General features: G+C 49.4%; 1 protein-coding gene across 1 annotated transcript in view; it reads left to right on the forward strand.

The window, feature by feature from the left end:
- The first annotated feature begins 1401 nt into the window (after positions 1-1401).
- The window catches only part of PKDCC (protein kinase domain containing, cytoplasmic), a 39780-nt gene continuing 22131 nt past the window's right edge, over positions 1402-19050 (forward strand). The window contains exons 1-2 of the mRNA XM_052806265.1: positions 1402-2136; positions 17545-17667. Of these exons, the coding sequence (XP_052662225.1) occupies positions 1474-2136; positions 17545-17667 (786 nt within the window). The 5' untranslated portion in view covers positions 1402-1473. The remainder of the gene's footprint in view (positions 2137-17544; positions 17668-19050) is intronic.

Genomic DNA, 19050 nt, shown 5'->3' on the forward strand with positions numbered 1-19050 from the left:
GCCTCCGGTCCCCGAGCGCTTCCCGGCGGGTCCGGGCGCCGGCAGCGGGCGGGCGGGCGGGGGCCGGGGCCGAGCCTCCCCCGGCTCCGCTCTCTGTCGGCGCTGAAGGAAACGCTGGCGATCACAGCACGCTGGCTCCTGGGAGCCGTCGCCAATTTCTTTTTCTTTTTTTTCTCTTTTTTTTCTTTTCTTTTTCTCTCTTTTTTTTCTTTTCTCTCTCTCTCTTTTTTTTTTTTTCCCTTTGGTACGTCCGATGTGTATTACCTAAATGGCTCGTCCCTTTCCCTTATTGGAAACGATTTCCCGCTTCCATTGTGGTGAACTTTGCCTCGCCTGACTCTTTACGGCTTTTCTCTTGTTGATGGTCTTTCCTTTGTGGAAGTTTCGCGGGCTGATTGTATTTGTTAATTAGTTGCTAACAGCATCGTAATGTGGGCTTGATGGATAACCATGTCATTAGCACTCACCCCTGCAATTCACATTTCCAACAGGGCAGGGGCTACCCCATGCCGAGACCGTGATTTGTGGCTGGAGGCTCGTGTGGGTGACAGGCACCCCGAGCCCCTCTCGCCGCTCCCCTGCCCCCCCCCCCCGCCCTCCGCGCCCGCCTTGTGCTGTGGCTGGAGGGGGAGCGACCAAGACCCCGACGATGCGGCTTTCACCCCGGATCGTGAACTCGCAGCTCTTGGCTGCAGCCGCCTCGTTTTGCTTTATTTTGGAGGCGAGAAAAGAGGTGGGGAAAGGGCATCGGAACCCCCCGCCTTTGTGCGCCTCTGTGGGTACGCGGGTGCTTGTCTCCCTCGCGTGTGTCCCCCCCCCCGCGCCCCGCGGCTGCCGGGGACGAGGGCATCCCGCGCAAACCGCCGCCGGCACGACTTTCACCGCGCCGCGCGGACACGCGTGAGGAGGACCACCGCCGCGCAGCTCCCGCCCCGCCCGGCAGCCCCCGGCTGCGGCACCCCCAGCGCCGGGGCCGCGGCGCCCGTCGGGGGGTGGGCCCGCCCGCGCCGTCCCGCCCCGCCCCGCGCCTTCCCCGCCGGGGGGCTCTGCCGAGCCTGGGAGATGTAGTCCCGGCTCCCGGCCTCGCCGGCGGGGCTTCCGCGGGGAACTACGTTTCCCAGGCCCCCCTGCTGCTCGGCCGGGCCGCGGGAAGGGCCGGGCTGTCAATCAGTGCGCGTCGGCGGGGGGTAGCGACCCGGGGATCCCCCCCGCCCCCCCGCCCTCCTCCGCGTCCCGCTAATAATAAGTGCTTCAGAGGCTTAAAAGCAGGGAGGCAAGTGTCATGCGGGAGCGCCGTAAGGGGCTGAGCTCCGGCTGAGCGCCCGGGTCCGCTCTGCCGCCGGCACAGCCCGGAGGGAAAAAAAAAGGGGGGGGGGGAAGAAGGGGGGGGGGGGGAAGCCTCGGAGCTGGTTCCCGGGGAAGGGGCAGAGGAGAGAAGCCCGAAAGGCTGGACAAGCCGGCAGCGAAGTGGCGATGAGGCGCAGGAAGACGGCGGTGGCGGCCGGCTGCTGCCTCGCCTTCCTCCTGGGCACCCTGCTCAACGTCCTCTTCATCCCCGGCTCCGAGCACCCGCCGCCGCCGCCCCACGACGGGGCGCCCCCCTCCCCGCCCGGCGTCCCCCTCTACCCGCCGGAGGAGGAGGGCGGCGGCGGCGGCCGGGCCGCCCTGGCGCGGCAGATCCGCGAGCGCTACGAGGAGGTGCTGCGCTACCGGCAGCACCGGGCGGCGGCGGCGGCGGGGCGGCGGCCGCTGCGGCCGCGGGAGCGGCGCCTGATGGACCTGGCGCCGCCGCGCACCTCGGCCGAGCAGCCGGGACCGCGGGGCCGAGCGGCGGCGGGGCCGCGGGCCGGCGCCTCGGCCGAGCTCTCGCTGGAGCCGCCGCTGCTGGGCTGCCGCGACATCCGCAATGTCAGCGGCGTGCAGTACTTGGGCTCGGGGTACACCAAGGCGGTCTACAAGGCGGTCCTCAACCGCACGCTGGCCGTGGCGCTGAAGGCGGTGGATTTCGGCGGGCACGACATCGCCCACTGCGTGCGGCAGTTCTCCGCCCTGGGGGACTGCTACCGCCTGGCCGCCTACAAGATCGTCAAGGAGATGATCCTGCTGCAGCGGCTGCGCCACGCCAACGTCCTGCAGGTACGCGGGTCCTGCGCGGGCGGCCGCGGAGCGCCGCCGAGGCGGGCGGGTTGCGCCGGGTTTCCGCCGTTTTCTTGGCCCCGCCGCGGGCAACCTGTCCGTGCTACCGCCGCTGGCCGGAGCGTGAGCGGGGAGCGGGCCGGGGCCGTGCCGCGAAGCCCCCGAGAGTTCACCGCCTCCGCGGGGAGCCGCGGCCCCGTCTAGAGGCGCGGTGGGGGCCGGCGGTTGCCGAGGCAGAGGTCCCTGCGGGCGCGGCGGCTCCTCGCCTGCCCTCCCCGTCGCGGGTCCGGGATAAGGTCCGTACCATCAGCGGTGCTCACCGCGCGCCGACAAGCCATTCGCCCCGGCGGGGCGCGCCGGGCCCGGGGACCGAGCCCGGGGCAAGGTGCGGGATGCGGGGCATCGCCCCTGCCGCCTGGAGCAGGGCTAACCTGGCCGGCATCCGCCCGCCACGGCCAGCCTTGCGGCTTGCTTTCTGATCGCTCTTCCTCGTCCGCAAAATTAATACCCAGGTGAGGAAGGGGGCGAGGGCGAGAGCTGAGGAAGGACTCGGCGATTCAAAAGCACTCCCCAAACGTGGGAAATAAAGGCCGTCTAGAATGCCAGCGCCGCTTGCTCCGGGCACCCCTGGAGAGCAGGAGGCAGAGGGGGGCACCCCGGCAGCGTCCGCGGTGGCTCTCGGCGGGCGCTGCCCCTTCCGCGGCGCCGCGCTGGGTACACGCAGCCCCGGCACAGGGAGCAGCCCACGGAGTAACAACTGGGAGAGGCCGAGTGTTAGTCTTGTTAGTCAGTGCGCCGACACCGCGGCACTTGCCAGAAGGGCTGCATAGTAGGACTGTTACACATCAGCATGAATCTCAACGGGTCCATTTGGATGTAAATGCTGGTATGGAAATTCCTATTGCGTTTCGCATAGCGTGAGCGTTGCAGTAGAATAAAAAATGAACGTTAGACCAGACGGTCTCACAGTAGGTGTGTTTTGAACTGAATCGAGTAAAGGAGTTTTGTGTTTCTTCTTCAGCAGCAGGAGTACCAGCTCCCCCACGAGAACTTCAGATCCCAGCGATCAAAGCTCTCGAGTTTCATATACTGTTCAAAGAAAGGGTGGTCATGGTTTATCCACAAGAAAATAGATATTAACCTTCCTTCCTTCCTATTTCCGTATTCTTTCCTCTGTGGTGCCAGGTCTAACTATAATACATGAGGAGAACAACATCTGGCAAACTACAAAAAGCTGTGCTCCTAGTAAGGATGTTAGTTGCTCCTCTGTTGCTGTGATGAATTCTTCTTGGGAAACCCGTGCTTGGGTGCAGCCATCGTTACTGATTGAGTTGACAGCAGGAAATACACCCCACAGTTGTAAACGCTATGGGGATTTTTTTCTTCCCCCAAGATTGTTTTTCTTGCTCAGTGGAAGCGAGTTGGCCAGGTTGAGCTTGAAGCGTGTGTTTTTTAAAGTCGCGGATCATTTTAGTAGGCGCTAGTGGCTCTTCCCCGTGTTACTCGTGTGTAGTTTTCTGCTCTGGAAAGATTAATTTGGCGTTGATTTGGATCAATCCTCCTCACAAAATGTAAGGGGGCTGCGTTGTCTCTGAAGGGTCCCGAGCAGCAGCCGCCGCCGCGGTGTTTCCGCGTGTGCGGGCAGGGGGGACCCCCGGCAGCGGGCTGGCAGCTGCCTGCAGCACCGCTCCCTCTGCAGCGGAGCTCGGGGGAGCCGCAGTCATTCACTCCTCCGTTTCGTGAGGTCGGGTGGACTCCGGAGGGGGAAGCGAAGGCGAGATCTGGGGTGTCCCTCGGCGCGGAGGGCCGGGGCCGGAGCTGCCGGAGGACGAGCAGGCGCTTCCACAAGCGCCGGGAGGAGAAACACGCCCATCCTCCGTGCTGGGAAAATGCTCTCATGGGCAAAAATCCCGCGTGTTAATTAGGGCTTCATATTTACATGCCACCCAATTTAAAAATAGATTACACTTAAATCAGAAACATGTTTTCAGTTTCGTTCCGATTTTGTCATCGCGTTTTCCTTTGTCTGCCCTCCGGCTCCATCAACCCCTGACAGAGCTGCCTGGCTGGGATCAGAAGAGCCCTGAGCCCCTGTACGTCGCCCACATTTTTGTTTAACGTATTTCATTCTAGAGACGCACGGGGCGAGGTTACTGCGGCGTGAGCGAGGGCTAAACCTTTGATAAGACGTTACCTTGAAGGGAGACTATAAAAATCGCCCTGACAGGCTTTATCTAGGCACAGTCGGGGCAGCTGTGTGGGCCAGGAATAGGTCTCTGGTGGCACGCCGGAGTCGTAAAACCGGTGCAGAAAACGGGCACCAGCGAGCAACGGGAAATTTATTAATTATGTCTCTGTTAACATCTCAAAGGGGACAGGATCTACCGACCTCAGGACTGATTCTTAGCTTGTTTTCAGCGGCAGCCGGCCCAGGGCTTAGAAATCCCTGTCCAGGGTTTGCTGCCGAGGAGGAGGAAATCGGTTCAAAAGCCAGGATCTCCTCCCCTCTTCTGGCTTTTGACAGGCGCTTCAGCTTTCATTGGAGCAGTAGGACCCATACTGCCTACAGATGCCAAAGGCGCGACACAACATCTGCTGGGCCAGCCAAGGCCGGGAGCTTTTCTGCCTTTGCTCCTTACCTCTATTTTGATCCTTACCCCCCCGCCCCGGCGGCTCCCGGCATACCCAAATACGAGACGGCTGCTATAAATAGCTCGAAGGACATGCCACCCTCCTGTGCTGCTGGCGGGCAGGGCTGGCGGGCAGCCTGCAGCAGCCCCGGCTCGGGGCAGCGAGGGGGGAGCCGGGAGGGGTTGGAGCACGGAGGCGGGCGATGCTTTTCCCTCCCGGCCTCTGCGGGAGCCAGCACCCGCCCCCGCTGCCACCTGCGAGCGCCGTCCCGGCCGGAGCCGGCGGGATCCCCGCAGCTCCCCGCCCCGCCCGGGGCTGGAGACGAACCGGGGCTGCTTGGGGCAAGCCGGAGGTCTTCCCCCGCGTCCCCACGCCGTGGGCTGGGGGGAGGAGAAGCGGGGGAAGCGGCCCCGGCACCCGGGGAACCATCCACGCACGCCGTAGGGCCGCCGAGGGCAGGGGAGCAGCGCGGCGGCGGCAGCCGCCCTCTCCCGGGCTGCCTTGTCCTCCTCCTCCGCGCCCCGCCGCTCCCGAGCATCCCCGGCCCCGGTCAGGGGCTATTCGGGGTGAATGCGTTCGTGAGTTTCTTCTGCTGGAAATGAAGTTTCGTGTAGGTTCAGTCCTAGGAAAGGGGGTTTTCCTGTAAATCTCTGGCAGCTGACAGCCTGAAGTGTAGTTTGTAAGATAACAGGCTTGTTCTTTACTGTCTCAGCAGTTCCCATTCTGGCCTGTCTCTTGTCAAAATCAGCTTTTTTTTTTTTTTTTTTTTCCCCCCGCCGTCCTTTTAAAAGGCTTGATTATTGTACAATGTATGATAGAGGGGAAAAGAGCTCTTTCCAGAAAGTACCCCTGCCTTCAGACAACATGTTGACATGTCCACCGTGCCCTCTGCCTGGGGAAGGAGCCAGATGTGTCAGCTCCGGCAGATGTGGCGAATCAAGTCTATCAAAAGAAACGTGGAAAACCAGCAAGAGGGAGAGAGGTTTCGCATTAGCTAACGCTGAGGCGAAGGCAGCTTGCCTTCCTATTTTTTATTTATGTGCTCTGCCCATCACTAAAAGCGCCTGTATGCCGCCGAAGTGCCATTGCCCCCCTTGCCCCCGCAGTCTGGGGCAGCCCCCGGCCCGCTGCCTCTTGCCGGGGCTGCCCGAGGCTCCCTGGCGAGGCAGCCGCTGGGAAGGGCAGGTGCAGGCTGCACTGGAAATATATTTGCTTTGGAGTGGGGAAGAGAGGGGTAGTTCATTAAAGTTGATTTTATAATGAAGGGCACTGGGGAAGAGGGGGAACTGGGTCAGTGATTTATTGTAACAGAGGATTTAGCGGCCCGCTAATTGCTTTGCAGTCGCTCTGTGTCAAATGCGGTGCCTGATCTCTTCCTTTCCCTCCGTGCTGCGGTTTCTTTTCTTGCAAAGTTCAAATGCTGCTGTCTGAATCCTGGCTTTCTGTGCGTTTTAGTGGGGAAGATGATTTAGTGTGCTTTAATTCCTCCCTGCCCGTATTTGAGGAAGAAAAGAAAATCAAACCATTTGCAGTTAATTTCAAACAATGAGCGTGATTGTAAAGACACAAAGGCAATGTTTGATTTACTGTAATAATGTAATTATAGCCCTGGAGTATCAGAATTAAGGGTGTTGCCATTCATGGGCATAAATGGCTCTTTGGAGGAATTCTTTTCTTTCTTTGCCTTACTGAAGCTGAAGAGAAGGGAGGGAAGGTTTGAAACTGCAGGCGGTTGGAAGAGTGCAAGTTTATTTCTGTGACAGCTATTTATCAGCACTGGTAGTGTGAGTTCACAATGATTCATTTAAGAAGAAGCTACTTTCTTAAAAACAAACACAAAAGCTCAAGGAAAACGGTTGGCTTTGTCTGAAGCCAATGGAAGACACCAGCTGCTAACAGAACCAGTGGTTTGCTGACTGCCCAGACAAGGCGTTTCATGTGGCTTATTTAGCTTTAGCGTAAAGTTAAGACACGCAGATGAAATACTGGGATGGCATCCACACTAAAAAAGTCACCATCCAAGTTATGATGTCAAAGCAGTTTCTATATGAATTGGTTCCGTTAGGACTAGTACATTTTTTTATTAATTTGTTTTAAATGGCCAGGATTACAGTGAGAATATTTATCACTTAGAAAATTCACTGAATAAAATAGTACTGAAAATAATACATCATTTGCTGTCGACAAGTTTGGTAGACTTAAGATGTGCTAGACGGTCATGATATTTTTAAATACCTATTTTTAGGTAAGATTTTCTTTTCTTTACATGTGATAATTAACAGACATTTTACCCTGATGGTTTCCCTATACATATGCATAGCCAGCAGGATAGGGCAGTTTTAATTTTAATGTGAGAATTAAAATAGTAAAGCTTTGTATACAGTTTGCGTATTCCAAGTGGAAGTAGACAGTCTTTCCAAGTCTGAAGAAAGTCAATATACAATTAATTTCCAGTGCAAATACATTTGCGTAGGGAGTGCATGGACTGTTGAACGTCTGGTCCTTCCCCATCCTGCTTGCATGAATCCACAGTTGTTTTCACAGAAAGGAGCGGGGAAGGGGAGATCAAGCCGTGGTGGAAACAGCTACTCAGGGACCTCTTCCCTGTTGCCAGTGGGTGGGCATTGAATCCCCTTTGTGGTGGCAATGGTGCAGGATTCCCAGCAACAAGCCTTGATCTGCAGTTGGCTAGAGTTTGACCATGACAACTTTGGGAACCACTGGCCTGAGAAGAATGCTGTGATTGCTGATACCAGGTGGTGGGTGACTATGTGGAGAATTTGTCATTCTGAATTTTGGATGGGGCAGCAGAGGTTCACAGCTCTTGGGAGCAAACTTTTCAAAACCAAGCACCTAATGAGAATTAACCTTCCAGGCTGGGGCTGGGGCTGGCTGGGGTCTGACTATGTGCTCCACATGCAGTCATCGGTAGGGGATTGCTGCGAGTAGGAGAGTCCTTTTAAACTGGGATTTTTTTGTAAAGCTTTTCTGAAGTAGCTCATTTGAGCTGCTCTTGGGACAGGTTGTCTAAAGATGAATGAGGCCACCACACACGGTGCAAGACCAGGCTGACGCCATCTGTTTAGCTGGCATTAGGATCAGAGGAACTTAAGGTCCCGAGCAGATGGGCCTGCCAAATCCTGTTGAGGTAGCAGGAGAGGTTTGCACCGCTTGCTGGGCACCTTCTTCCTCTGGAAAAGCTGCCACCACCACTGCCTGGCGAGCAGAGATGAAGCTGCGCCTTTGTCCCGGACACTCCGCTGCTTGACATTCCTGTAGACACACCTTGCAGGAGATGAGGTGTCTGAGTCACTGGGGCATCCTTCAAAGTTGTTAGTGGTGGTCGATGTAGGGTGTCAGCACTGGACACTTACGTGGGTGGAGAGAAAAAAGCAGGCAGTGCCACCTACTGATGGCTCGGTGGAGACAGCTCGCTGCTGCTAACAGATGTCCCCACAGCCCCAAGGAGCTTGGGGTGGAGTGGAGAAGGGCAGAGAGAGCAGGCGGATGCGGTTTGGCGAGGAAAGAAGAATTACACAAAGTGCTTCTTTATTGCGAGACTGCTTCCCAAAAGGCCCAGATGTTATCCTGCACTTTTAAGAGTGAAGAAAGGATCTGTTAACAAGAACTCCAGAGCTGCTGGAAGCGCAGAGCTGGTACAATTGCAAACCAACTCTAACTGTTTGTGTTACTGGAAGGGAAGCTGTATGTCTTGATGCTGAAGTCACCAAATAATGTTTTTTTCCCATTGAATTGCATGGGATGACAGAGTCAGTTCAACTTGCAAAGCTGTTGGCAGGAGCAGCTTTCCATAAGGCACGTGCCATCACGTAAGTTAAAAGGGCTACATCGTCCATCCTTTTGAAAGCAGCATTCATAAAACTAATCCCAATCATTTGCTGAATGATTTCTATGATTGCTTCTCAGTTTTATGTGCCATGTAAATCATTCCAGAAGACTCTGGTTTGAATTTCTGCCTACTTTATGGGAGCTGACGACTTCCAACCTCATCCAGTTTCCTTCAGGGGAGCCCAGCACTGTTTCTTCTGTGTGGCGGATTGGGGAGATCACCAGTCACCATGGGATGCTGTGGGTATGATCAAGTTCTCTCTTGCTGCTTACCTTTTTTCATGGGAGCCACAATGAGTGAACAAGGCCGCTCCACCACATCCGTATCCTGGCCTGGAAATTAGTTATGACCAGGGCAGAATTGCAAGGGAAAGCATGTGGTTTTTAGAGCTTCTCCTTTCACTCCCCACCCCGTCCAAGTGTGGGGTAGCTAGGTAAAACCTCTTCTCCCTGGTATCCATTGATAGGGTGCGTGGGAATGGTTCAAAGGTGCACCAGGGGAGGTTCACGCTTGACTTTAGGAAGCATTTCTTTACCAGGGTGGTGGTCAAACACTGGAACAGGCTTCCTAGAGAGCTGGTCAGTGCCCCAAGCCCATCAGTGTTTAAGAGGCATTTGGACAATGCCCTTAATAACATGCTTTAACTTTTGGTCAGCTCTGAAGCGGTCAGGAAGTTGTACTAGATGATTGTTGTAGATCCCTTCCAACTGAAATATTCTCTTCTATTCTGTCCTTGCAACGGATCATTGTGGCCCTTTTGTATATGCTCTCTCTTCCAATTGCAGCCATATTTTGGGAAGGGCAGGTAGGGCTGTGGTGGTTGGCCAAGGAGGCGGGAGATGACCTGTGGGAGAGCACTCCAGGGCTGGCAGAGCTCTGATCCTCTGGCCCTCTGCTCGCCGCACGGACACAGAGAGCATTGGTGGACTTGGGCATGAGCTGGGGCCATACTTGGAAGTCTTGCAGTCCTGATTTATTAAGTGTCTGTGTCAGATATACAAGCTGGGGTTTTTGGAGGTCTCTTTCATGGATTTTTGCACCAACACAGTCATCTGATGGTTCAGGTAGATGCCTTGTGGCATCTAACTCTGATTGCAATTTTTCATGTCTGTGATGGCCATGAAAAACTTGACAAGAACTAGTTCTCACAGGCACTGTGCTAATAGTAATATTGACTCTAGACTAATTTTAAAGGAGTTGTTATTTTTTGTCGTGCTCAGCTGAACCACTCAGTTTAGGTAGTAGACACCAAACATGGATATTTTATATTGTTCTAGGCCAAATTTGGAACAATATGATTTGGAAAATATTACTTCTTTCTTGGACTATGTAGCTGCAGATAGACTCCAAGCTTATTTTAAAGCTCACTATGATGAAGTACACAGTGATATGACTCAGATACCTTAGAAAGAAGAATTATACAGACACGTCTAATGAATCCAAGTCAAGCTTTTCTGGACGTGGAACGCACAGAGGTTATTTGATAGTTTTCTAGTGCAAAATCGTGTCATAAGGAAGGGTTAAACTTTAGGTGCAGTGGAACTGAATGCAGTGGCTGTGGATGGAGGTCAGGGGAGCTTCTGCTCTGGCTATTTGCAAGATAATGAACTCCCCCTCCAGTGATATCAGCCCGTTTCCATTGAAGTCATGGTTGTATGAGCGGATATATTTGTCTTCACTGGAAGGCTTTACAAGAGTAGGCTACTTGTGTGACTAAATATTTGCAGGGTTGGGCCTTGAGCTTGTGCAGTGCAATGCAAATTCAAAGCACTGGGAATGTTTTTAGAAGAATTTTCCACTTCGGAGTATAAGGAAAGCAGGGAGAGTAAAAGGGAGTTAACATTACTAAATCATAAGATTATAGCCAGCATAATATGTGTCAGAACAGCAGGTATATATGGGTATGTATACACACACATGCATATAAAATATATGGAGATATCTGTGGATCTCTGTGGGTGTACCGACAGAGGTGGTTAGACATACATACGCGTGTGTTTCTAAATAATACATTCCAATTTTTCTATTAATGAACTTCCATGTTTAGTAACAGTGCCAGGTACGAGATTCTGGTACCTTCTAGCTCTTCCGGAGTTTAATGCTAATCGTAATAATGTATTTGTAAATAAAAGCCTAGGCAGAGCTCTGAATTTAGAGTTTAATATTTGAATTACCCACTGCTTGCTCTCGGTTCCAGTATCCAGCAGCAGAGGAAATCCTGCCTCACAGCTGTCAGCATACAGTTTTGGTCCTGCTCTTAAAAGTTTCTACGTGGTCCTGGGGATGCCCTGTATGAAAGTCTGTTCCCAGTGAAGCTCAGCACTTGGCAGGGCTTGATTGCTAGATTTCAGTGAGGAAAATCAATTCACTTCTCATGTACCATCTGTATATATCCTGTAGCAGGAAGGTTGACACTGGATTGACCTTTATTAAATTTAGGCCTTTCAGGGAACTCACCCTTTTTCCAGGGAGATGCATGTTGCAGGTTTCCAGATGTTTTTGGGCTTAGTAGGTGTGGCAATATAAAATAATATTTTACTATATTTTAATGCATATTTTCAAAATATATAAAACATTAAAATATAGATGCAGATATAATGTGTATATATTATACATAGAAACACTCATATACATATATATGCCATATATACACAAATATATACATATATATGTGCTTGTGTGTATATATGTGTATATTTATATATGTATATACCATCAGCGATGAAGGGAAATATTTAAAACCCGAGGGATGAATAGATCTTAGAGTGACATAAACATCTCAAATCATGGATTGGTAAATCACAGCTGTATCAGACAGTGCTGGGAGTTCCTGCTCTTGCAGGGACTGTCCCAGTGCTCCAGGAATGAAAGGTGAATCCAAGGATTGGTTGCGAAAAAATATTACATTCACTTTGATGATAGCAATAAAGTAGCAAGAGCTTCTAAAATGTGCTGTGCTGGTTTTGACATGTAGCAGCTCACACAAATGCCTCATCAAATGGCTACCGATGTCAGTAGGAGCTTTTTATTTCCTGGTAGGAGCTTTTTATTTCCTGAGGGCACCAAGTCAGCACAAAATACAATCTCGACACAACCAGTTTTGATTAGGTAACCCTGTGTCCTTGTATTTTTGAAAAGAAAGTCTGCGGCTAGTGTTGACTACTGTTGCTCTTCATAAAAGTGAGATTTTTTTAATTGCACTTTTGTACTGTGGGCAGCAGTTAGGCCTTACTGTAGTAAGTCTGAGCAAGTCCAAATTAAAAGAGATTAGGTTTCTAGAATTAGGTTTCTAGAAATTACTTCTAGTGTAATGCAATTGAGCCTGTCACTTATATTACAGCTGGTAATAGTGTTCTCAAAGTTCCTGTTCTTGGAGTCACAGAAATCTCATGTTCATTAAAGAAAAAAGGGGGAAATTTCCAGCTTTTGTGGTTGTAGAGAAAATCTAAAGATTGTGAACATTGAGGGCTAAAAGCTGTCAAGGCAAAGAAAAAAGATTCACATTGTGTCGTAATTTTTAGGGAAATTGCATGATCTATACAGGGGGGTTTTGCCCTCCAGTAGCCGGGGCAGCGGGTCTGCCGCAGCCGGGCAGTGGGGCAGAGCCGGTGGAGCTCCGGCTGGGAAAGGTGGCTGGTCCTACCATTCCCCACTGAGCAACCTCTATAAATGAAGTGTAACACTGGCGAGGTTCTGGCTTGACATTTATTTTTCTGAAAATGTGGCTAGGGTGCCTATGCTAATGCAAGAGGGCTCGTTGTTTGCACAGACTTACCCTGCTGATGACAGCTTAATAAGCTCCTTTATTTTGTGTTTTTATTCAGTAAGCTTGTCGGCTTTTGTGTAGGGGCTGACCTCTGCTTTCACCCTCCCCCCCCCCCCCCCAGCTCCTCTGAAAGGGGCACCTCTGTCCCCATAATTTGTAGTAAAAGGAGTTGTAAAGGGAGGTGAACTGGCCGGCTGTAGGGACATGGGCTTCTACAAAGCAATATAACTTCCGCAGGGGCTAACCCTGTATGCCCAGCATGCATAAAAACTGTGGCAGTCAGTGGGGGTTTTGGGTGCATAAAGACTAATGCAGGACCCAGCCTTTATGACTGAGAAAATGCAAACAGCGAGGGAAGGGTTCGGTAAACAGGGCTACTCAAAATGAATTATGGCACACGGTGTGAGAACAAGTCAACATTTCATATCTGGCCTACTTTTTTCTAAACAGACAGAAAGGCATCCCAATATTGCGACTGTTTGCTATTAGATTCTACACAAAAATATACTAGGGTGGCATTTAAATGCAGCGACTCGAGATAGCAAAAAGATGTGGGATTGTATTTCTTTCCATTCATTTAATTGGAACCATGCTGAAAAGGCGTATGAAAACCATCACTCTTGAATATATCTAAAGTGTAGCTTTGCGACGCTGAGAATGATGTCCAACCTAATAGAATTTCAGATAGAGGAGATATTTTGGCTCAGCTTTTGCTTCCAGCTATATTCAGTTTCCCCGTGTGGTTATTTTTCTTCTTATTGTATGCATGCAGCTATCTGTTTCTTACTTCACTGTCCGGGAATACAAACCATTTTGTCTCATTTCAGACCTTAAAATGGATTGGACAAAAACAAAAAGAAGGGGAAAAAGTATTTTGGGTAGTACCTCTGTATTTGTTTCTGTGTCTTAATAAGCTGGCTTCTTGAACGGAAGGCCTAAGAATTACTGTCTTGGAATATTTTGCATCTATATATATATTCTGTATTTTGTAACATCTGTATGCTGGCTGGTGGTTCATCAGGAGGGGATGAATGTAACCATTTTAGATGCTTAACTGGCTGTTGGGACTTGCCCAGTTTGTAATCATCGTAATTGCACATACAAATATGGCCATGTAATTACATGTGCATTTTTGCATTTAGTTTCAGGAGTTCATTTAGAAAAGTATAAATGTGGCCCAATAAATCCTTTATATCTCAGACTTATGTGCTTTTATAACTCTATATAATTATGTAATAACACTGCATCTGGAGAGGTTTCACTTAAGTAAAAACAATAAAGACCTCAGGTTAGATTATATATTTTTTGAGTTAGACCTACACTAACTTGCACCGTACTGTGTTTTTCAACTTGTGAGATTGATTAAGTTCAGCAGTACTCATGCAAGAAAATTTTCTTATGAGAATAAAGAGCAATTTAATATGAAACCAAAACTGGATCGGGTCATTTAAGCTTCCACAATGACTGAAGTGATTAAATGGGTATTAATATAGTAAAATATACACCAAATATTCAGCTACTCGGGCAGTGAAGACTTTTGTCAAGGTACAAATTGGATACTAAAATGAAAGAATTACTTAGGAGCAAAGTTTCAGCTCTCTGAGAACAAGTCTAAATCATTATTATTACTATTGGCATTCGTGGATTGAGATAAAATAGACACAAATAGATACTGTAATTAATTTCTACTTATGTGTTCATATGCACATAAATAGACTAATTTATCAATATTTTGTGTGTACAGATATGTATGTATTATGTTTTTGTAATCAAAGGTATGTATAATTGTCATTCGTCTTCCGTATTTCTATTCCTGGAATGGTTTTCACAAACATTGAGAATGTCTAATGAAGACTGATATCTTTTTTGTATGCAGTGTTACTGTGAACCAACAGTTATTGCTAGACTGTCCTTTCCCAGTCTGGCTTGCTTGCTCATTTCCCTTATGGCTTTTTCCCCAACGGACAGTGCTGCTGTGCTAAAGACAAGAGCTGAACTCTGCAGATGATACAAAAACAGATGTTAGATTTTGACCCTCAGAAGTGAGGGTTTTCAAACCTACCGAGCTTCATCCTGCCTTCTTAGTCTGCCCCCACCCAAGAGAGACGTGAAATACCTAGTAAGAACTGCCAAATCCAGCTTGTCTCTGAGAAGAGATATATATTGTATTAAATATTTTCATTTAATTTCATTTTTTCTTAGTTCAGAAGGCTTGAACAGAATTGTGCTGATGCAATCCTCTAAGACAGTTTGCAGCACGCGAAGATTTAACTCCCGTCAATAAGCTGCACAAAAATGGTATCACAGATGATAAGGAACAAACCCAAGTCTGGTCTGAATGGCTCTAGATTAAGAAATGATTGCTGTTGCAATCTTTGTCATGGTTGTGGCAGTAAAGAGAAAAGTCCCTTTTCCTATTTCAAATGTTCATATCGGCATTTTTCACAAATTCTCTGTTGTGCATCGATGCCAAAATCTTTTCGGCATGTTTTAAAATAAAATCTTCTAGCTCTTTTTCTGTTTAGGTTAACATCCATGCTTAAGCAGCTGTTTTGAAATACAGCACCATTTTTACACCAAAAAGAAAAACATTTACTTCTTTTACATGTTTTGGCACCCTTTTTTCCTTTAAATGTAGACAGCTACAGTCAGAGCTAGCAGAACGGTTCATAACAAATTCCGTATTTGCTGACTTTAGCCTGGTCTTTGCTTTTCTGGCTGGGAGGGTCACAAGCCGTAAGAATGTGCTTGATACTCAAATCTTGCAGTGGTTGTGTTCAGCCTCACCCCGCTCCCTCCAGCGATGGCACTCTAGGCAGGCTCTCTGCTTTCCTGGTGAATTAGGGTTGGACCTCGTTCCTGTCTGCATGAGTCTGCCTTCTTCTGCAGGGCCATATCTGAGTCCCCTCAGCTCAGAGGAGACCTCCATCATCTTCCCTGAGCTTTTTAAAACTAAAAGAGGTTTGAAAAGTTAATTCAGGGCAAGGCAGTAGAGAAATAGCAGCAGGACATTTTTTAACGCTGCATTTTCACACAGACCCTTTTACTGTTTGGTTTATTTGACTGGGGGCAGAGATTACATTTAATTTTATTTCATGTGCATGCTGTTCGGGCTGGAAAGTTGCAATCAGATCCTTATCAGGCTCATTTAACTGCCTCTCTGCCAGGGCTTGGCAGGGAGTTTGTAAAAGCCTGTCCCCCAGCCCTGTCAGACGTTGTCCCACTCCATATAAAGCAAGACATCTCTTCTCCACAGTCTTAAAATATTCTTCTTGTGCAATTATTTATGCAAGTGAAAATTAATCATTCAAATGTCCTTGGAAAGCAAATACAAGAAAGAGCTGGAGCATAGCTCAAATTGCCATTTAAATGCTTTTAAATTGATGAAGCTACTGGCAGATAATATTTCGGAGTATTTGCCCTTCTTTAATGATACTGCACACAAAAGTCCATCAAGTATAGCGAGAAGCAATTTCTGGCTGGGAAAAGATAAATTTTGGCATTTCAATTGCTTTTCAAGCTACCATGTCATCGAAATACACATTGCCACTCAATGCACAAAAAGTAGTCCTATGGGAACTGTCATTAAAAGCTACTTTGTGATGTCTTTTAAGCAGAAAATCAGTCTTATTTAGCCAGATACTGCATAGGCCAAACTAATTTTCCTCAGATAGAATTCTGTTTCTGCATTCATTGATATTTTAAATTATGATATTTTTTTCTTAAACATTTGTGGTGGGTTGACCCTGGCTAGATGCCAGGTGCCCGCCAAAGCCGCTGTGTCACTCCCCTTCTCAATTAGACAGGGGAGAGAAAATATAATGAAAGGCTCGTGGGTCAAGATAGGGACAGGGAGAGATCACTCACCAATTACCGTCCCAGGCAAAACAGACTGGTCTTGGGGAAATTCATTTAGTTTGTTACCAGTCAAATCAGAGTAGGGTAATGAGAAATAAACTCAAATCTTAAAACACCTTCTCCCCACCCCTCTCTTCTTCCTGGGCACAACTCCACTCCTGGTGTTCTCTACCTCCTCCCTTTCAGCGGCACAGGGGGACGGGGAATGGGGGTTGGGGTCAGTTCATCACACGTTGTCTCTGCCACTCCTTCCTCCTCAGGGGGAGGACTCATCACACTCTTCCCCTGCTCCAGCGTGGTGTCCCTTCCATGGGAGACAGTCCTCCATGAACTTCCCCAACATGAGTCCTTCCCATGGGCTGCAGTTCTTCACGAACTGCTCCAGCGTGGGTCCCTTCCATGGGCTGCAGTCCTTCAGGCAGACTGCTCCAGCGTGGGTCCCCATGGGGTCACAAGTCCTGCCAGCAAATCTGCTCCAGTGTGGGCTCCTCTGTCCACGGGTCCACAGGTCCTGTGAGGAACCTGGTCCAGCGTGGGCTTTCCCTGGGGTCACAGCCTCCTTCGGACACCCACCTGCTCTGGCATAGGGTCCTCCACGGGCTGCAGGTGGATATCCTCTCCACCGTGGACCTCCATGGGCTGCAGAGGGTCAGCCTGCCTCACCATGGTCTTCCCCACGGGCTGCAGGGGAATCTCTGCTCCGGCACCTGGAGCACCTCCTCCCCCTCCTTCTGCACTGACCTTGGGGTCTGCAGGGTTGTTTCTCTTACATGTTCCCACTCCTCTCTCCTGGCTGCAATTGCTCAGGTGTCTGGTTTTCCCCCCCTTCTTAAATCTGTTATCCCAGAGGCACTACCACCGTCGCTGATGGGCTCGGCCTTGGCCAGCGGCGGGTCTGACTTGGAGCTGCCTGGCATTGGCTCTGTCGGTCATGGGGGAAGCTTCTAGTGGCTTCTCACAGAAGCCACCCCTGTAACCCCCTCGCTACCAAAGCCTTGCCACGCAAACCCAATACAACATTCACTGAGATAAGAGCCTGTATAGAGGGGTATGCAGGGGGCACTTCACTGGCCTTGTGCTGTATGATGCCCACAGGAGACTCTGCTAGCTAATTTGGGACTTTCAAGAGACTGTTCCTCAAATGGGAGGACACAAAAGCTATTGGGGGGTGACTTCAAGCCAAGACAATGCGTGGAGCTCAGAGCCTTGTAAGAAACGCTTACTTTGCACCTCATCCATAGAGAAAAGTAAAAGCATGCTGAGATACGTTACACTGATATTGCCTGGTTGTGTTTTTTTTCAGCTCTATGGCTATTGCTACCAAGATAGCAATGACATCCCAGACACACTGACGACCATCACTGAACTAGGTTCGCCTTTAGAGATGATTCAGCTTTTACAGACTTCCTGGGAAGACAGATTTCGAGTGAGTAACAACTGTTTTAGAAGGACTTTTAAGAGAGTGATGAATACAAAATAACATCAGGGATGAAGTAGGGGTTATGTACTATGCAGTGCAATTCACATTTATTAACCATTTGCTTTGCATATGATTACATCCTGGTTTAGAAACAACTTTTAGCACTCCCTTTCTGCAGTGTTTAATATATCATGCTATTTTGTCTGTTGATGTTTTCTAATTGTAGCTGGTTATATGATTTTTACATGATATCTTCAAACATTGCTTACTTGTTAAAGCTCGAGGCCCAGGATTTTTGGTGTTGAGCGTTGTGCTCTGCAACTGGGATTTAAACAATAGAAGGATGTTATATTTCTCTCCTGATCCTTATCATAGGTTGGTTTTAGAATTGTTTTCTACTGCTTCCTGCTCTGTTTGTCTTTTACTGGGGGAATATTGAAATAAACGTACACAGATCTCAAAGCCAGGTTGTCCACCACATTGGCAGTTTACCAGGAGCATGAAGGTCACACTTAATTTGTCCAAAATGAAGCCAGACTGCAGCAATGCTTTGATCAAGACAGCGCTGTCTCGCTCCGTGTATATTGGGATGTGCTGTCGGCTGAGGTTAACTCCTTAAGACGTTGCAAGGCAGCAGCAGTCTTCATCTAAACCACTTTGGATTGCATGGCTACATCTGTACCAGAAAACTAAAAGTGTGCCTGACTGATCTTGGAGGCGGACCAGCAAGGTGCAGCCCACGTCTGTACTATCGCATTCTTGCACTCCGAAGGCCGGGTGGCTGCACGCAGGATGCTGGTCAGAAATGGTCCCTGGGCCGTGCTGCCTTCTGGGTCACGTCTGGGGACTGTGCGGGAGAACGGCCTTGGTCCTGTCAAACCCAGGCCAGAGACCGTGCTAGCAAGTGTGCATGTGGGATTAAGTTTCTGTGCCCAGGAATGTTCCCGGGCAGAGTTTATTTTACTAATACAGATGGAGCAAGTGTTTTCCCTCCGCTAAACTTCAGCTCCCTTTTCCTGAAAGAAGTATGGTCTTAATAAGCAGTAGAGGTACTCGTCACGGCTCCTGAAGTACAGGACCTGTCTTCGGCTCGTCTCATCCAGGGAATGCAAATAACAGACTGTGACGGCAACTACGTATAAAGTAAATGACCAAGAGATATGTTAGATTATGGGTAATAAACAGGGAAGTTTCCTGCCAGCGTGGATTTTCTGAGTGAGCAATTGCAAAGGGAGATGAAGGAGAATTAGATGAAGGTGCTGAGCTGATTCACAGAGGTGGAATTATAGATGAAATATTCCTATGACTGCTCTAATGAAGTCTTAGATAACATCAGGCTCATTAGCTTGTCTAGGACACAACTAAGGCAGAGAAGAAGGAGGAATTAAA

This window comes from Harpia harpyja, chromosome 13 (assembly GCF_026419915.1).
Source record: "Harpia harpyja isolate bHarHar1 chromosome 13, bHarHar1 primary haplotype, whole genome shotgun sequence".
In the NCBI taxonomy this organism is placed as follows: domain Eukaryota; kingdom Metazoa; phylum Chordata; class Aves; order Accipitriformes; family Accipitridae; genus Harpia; species Harpia harpyja.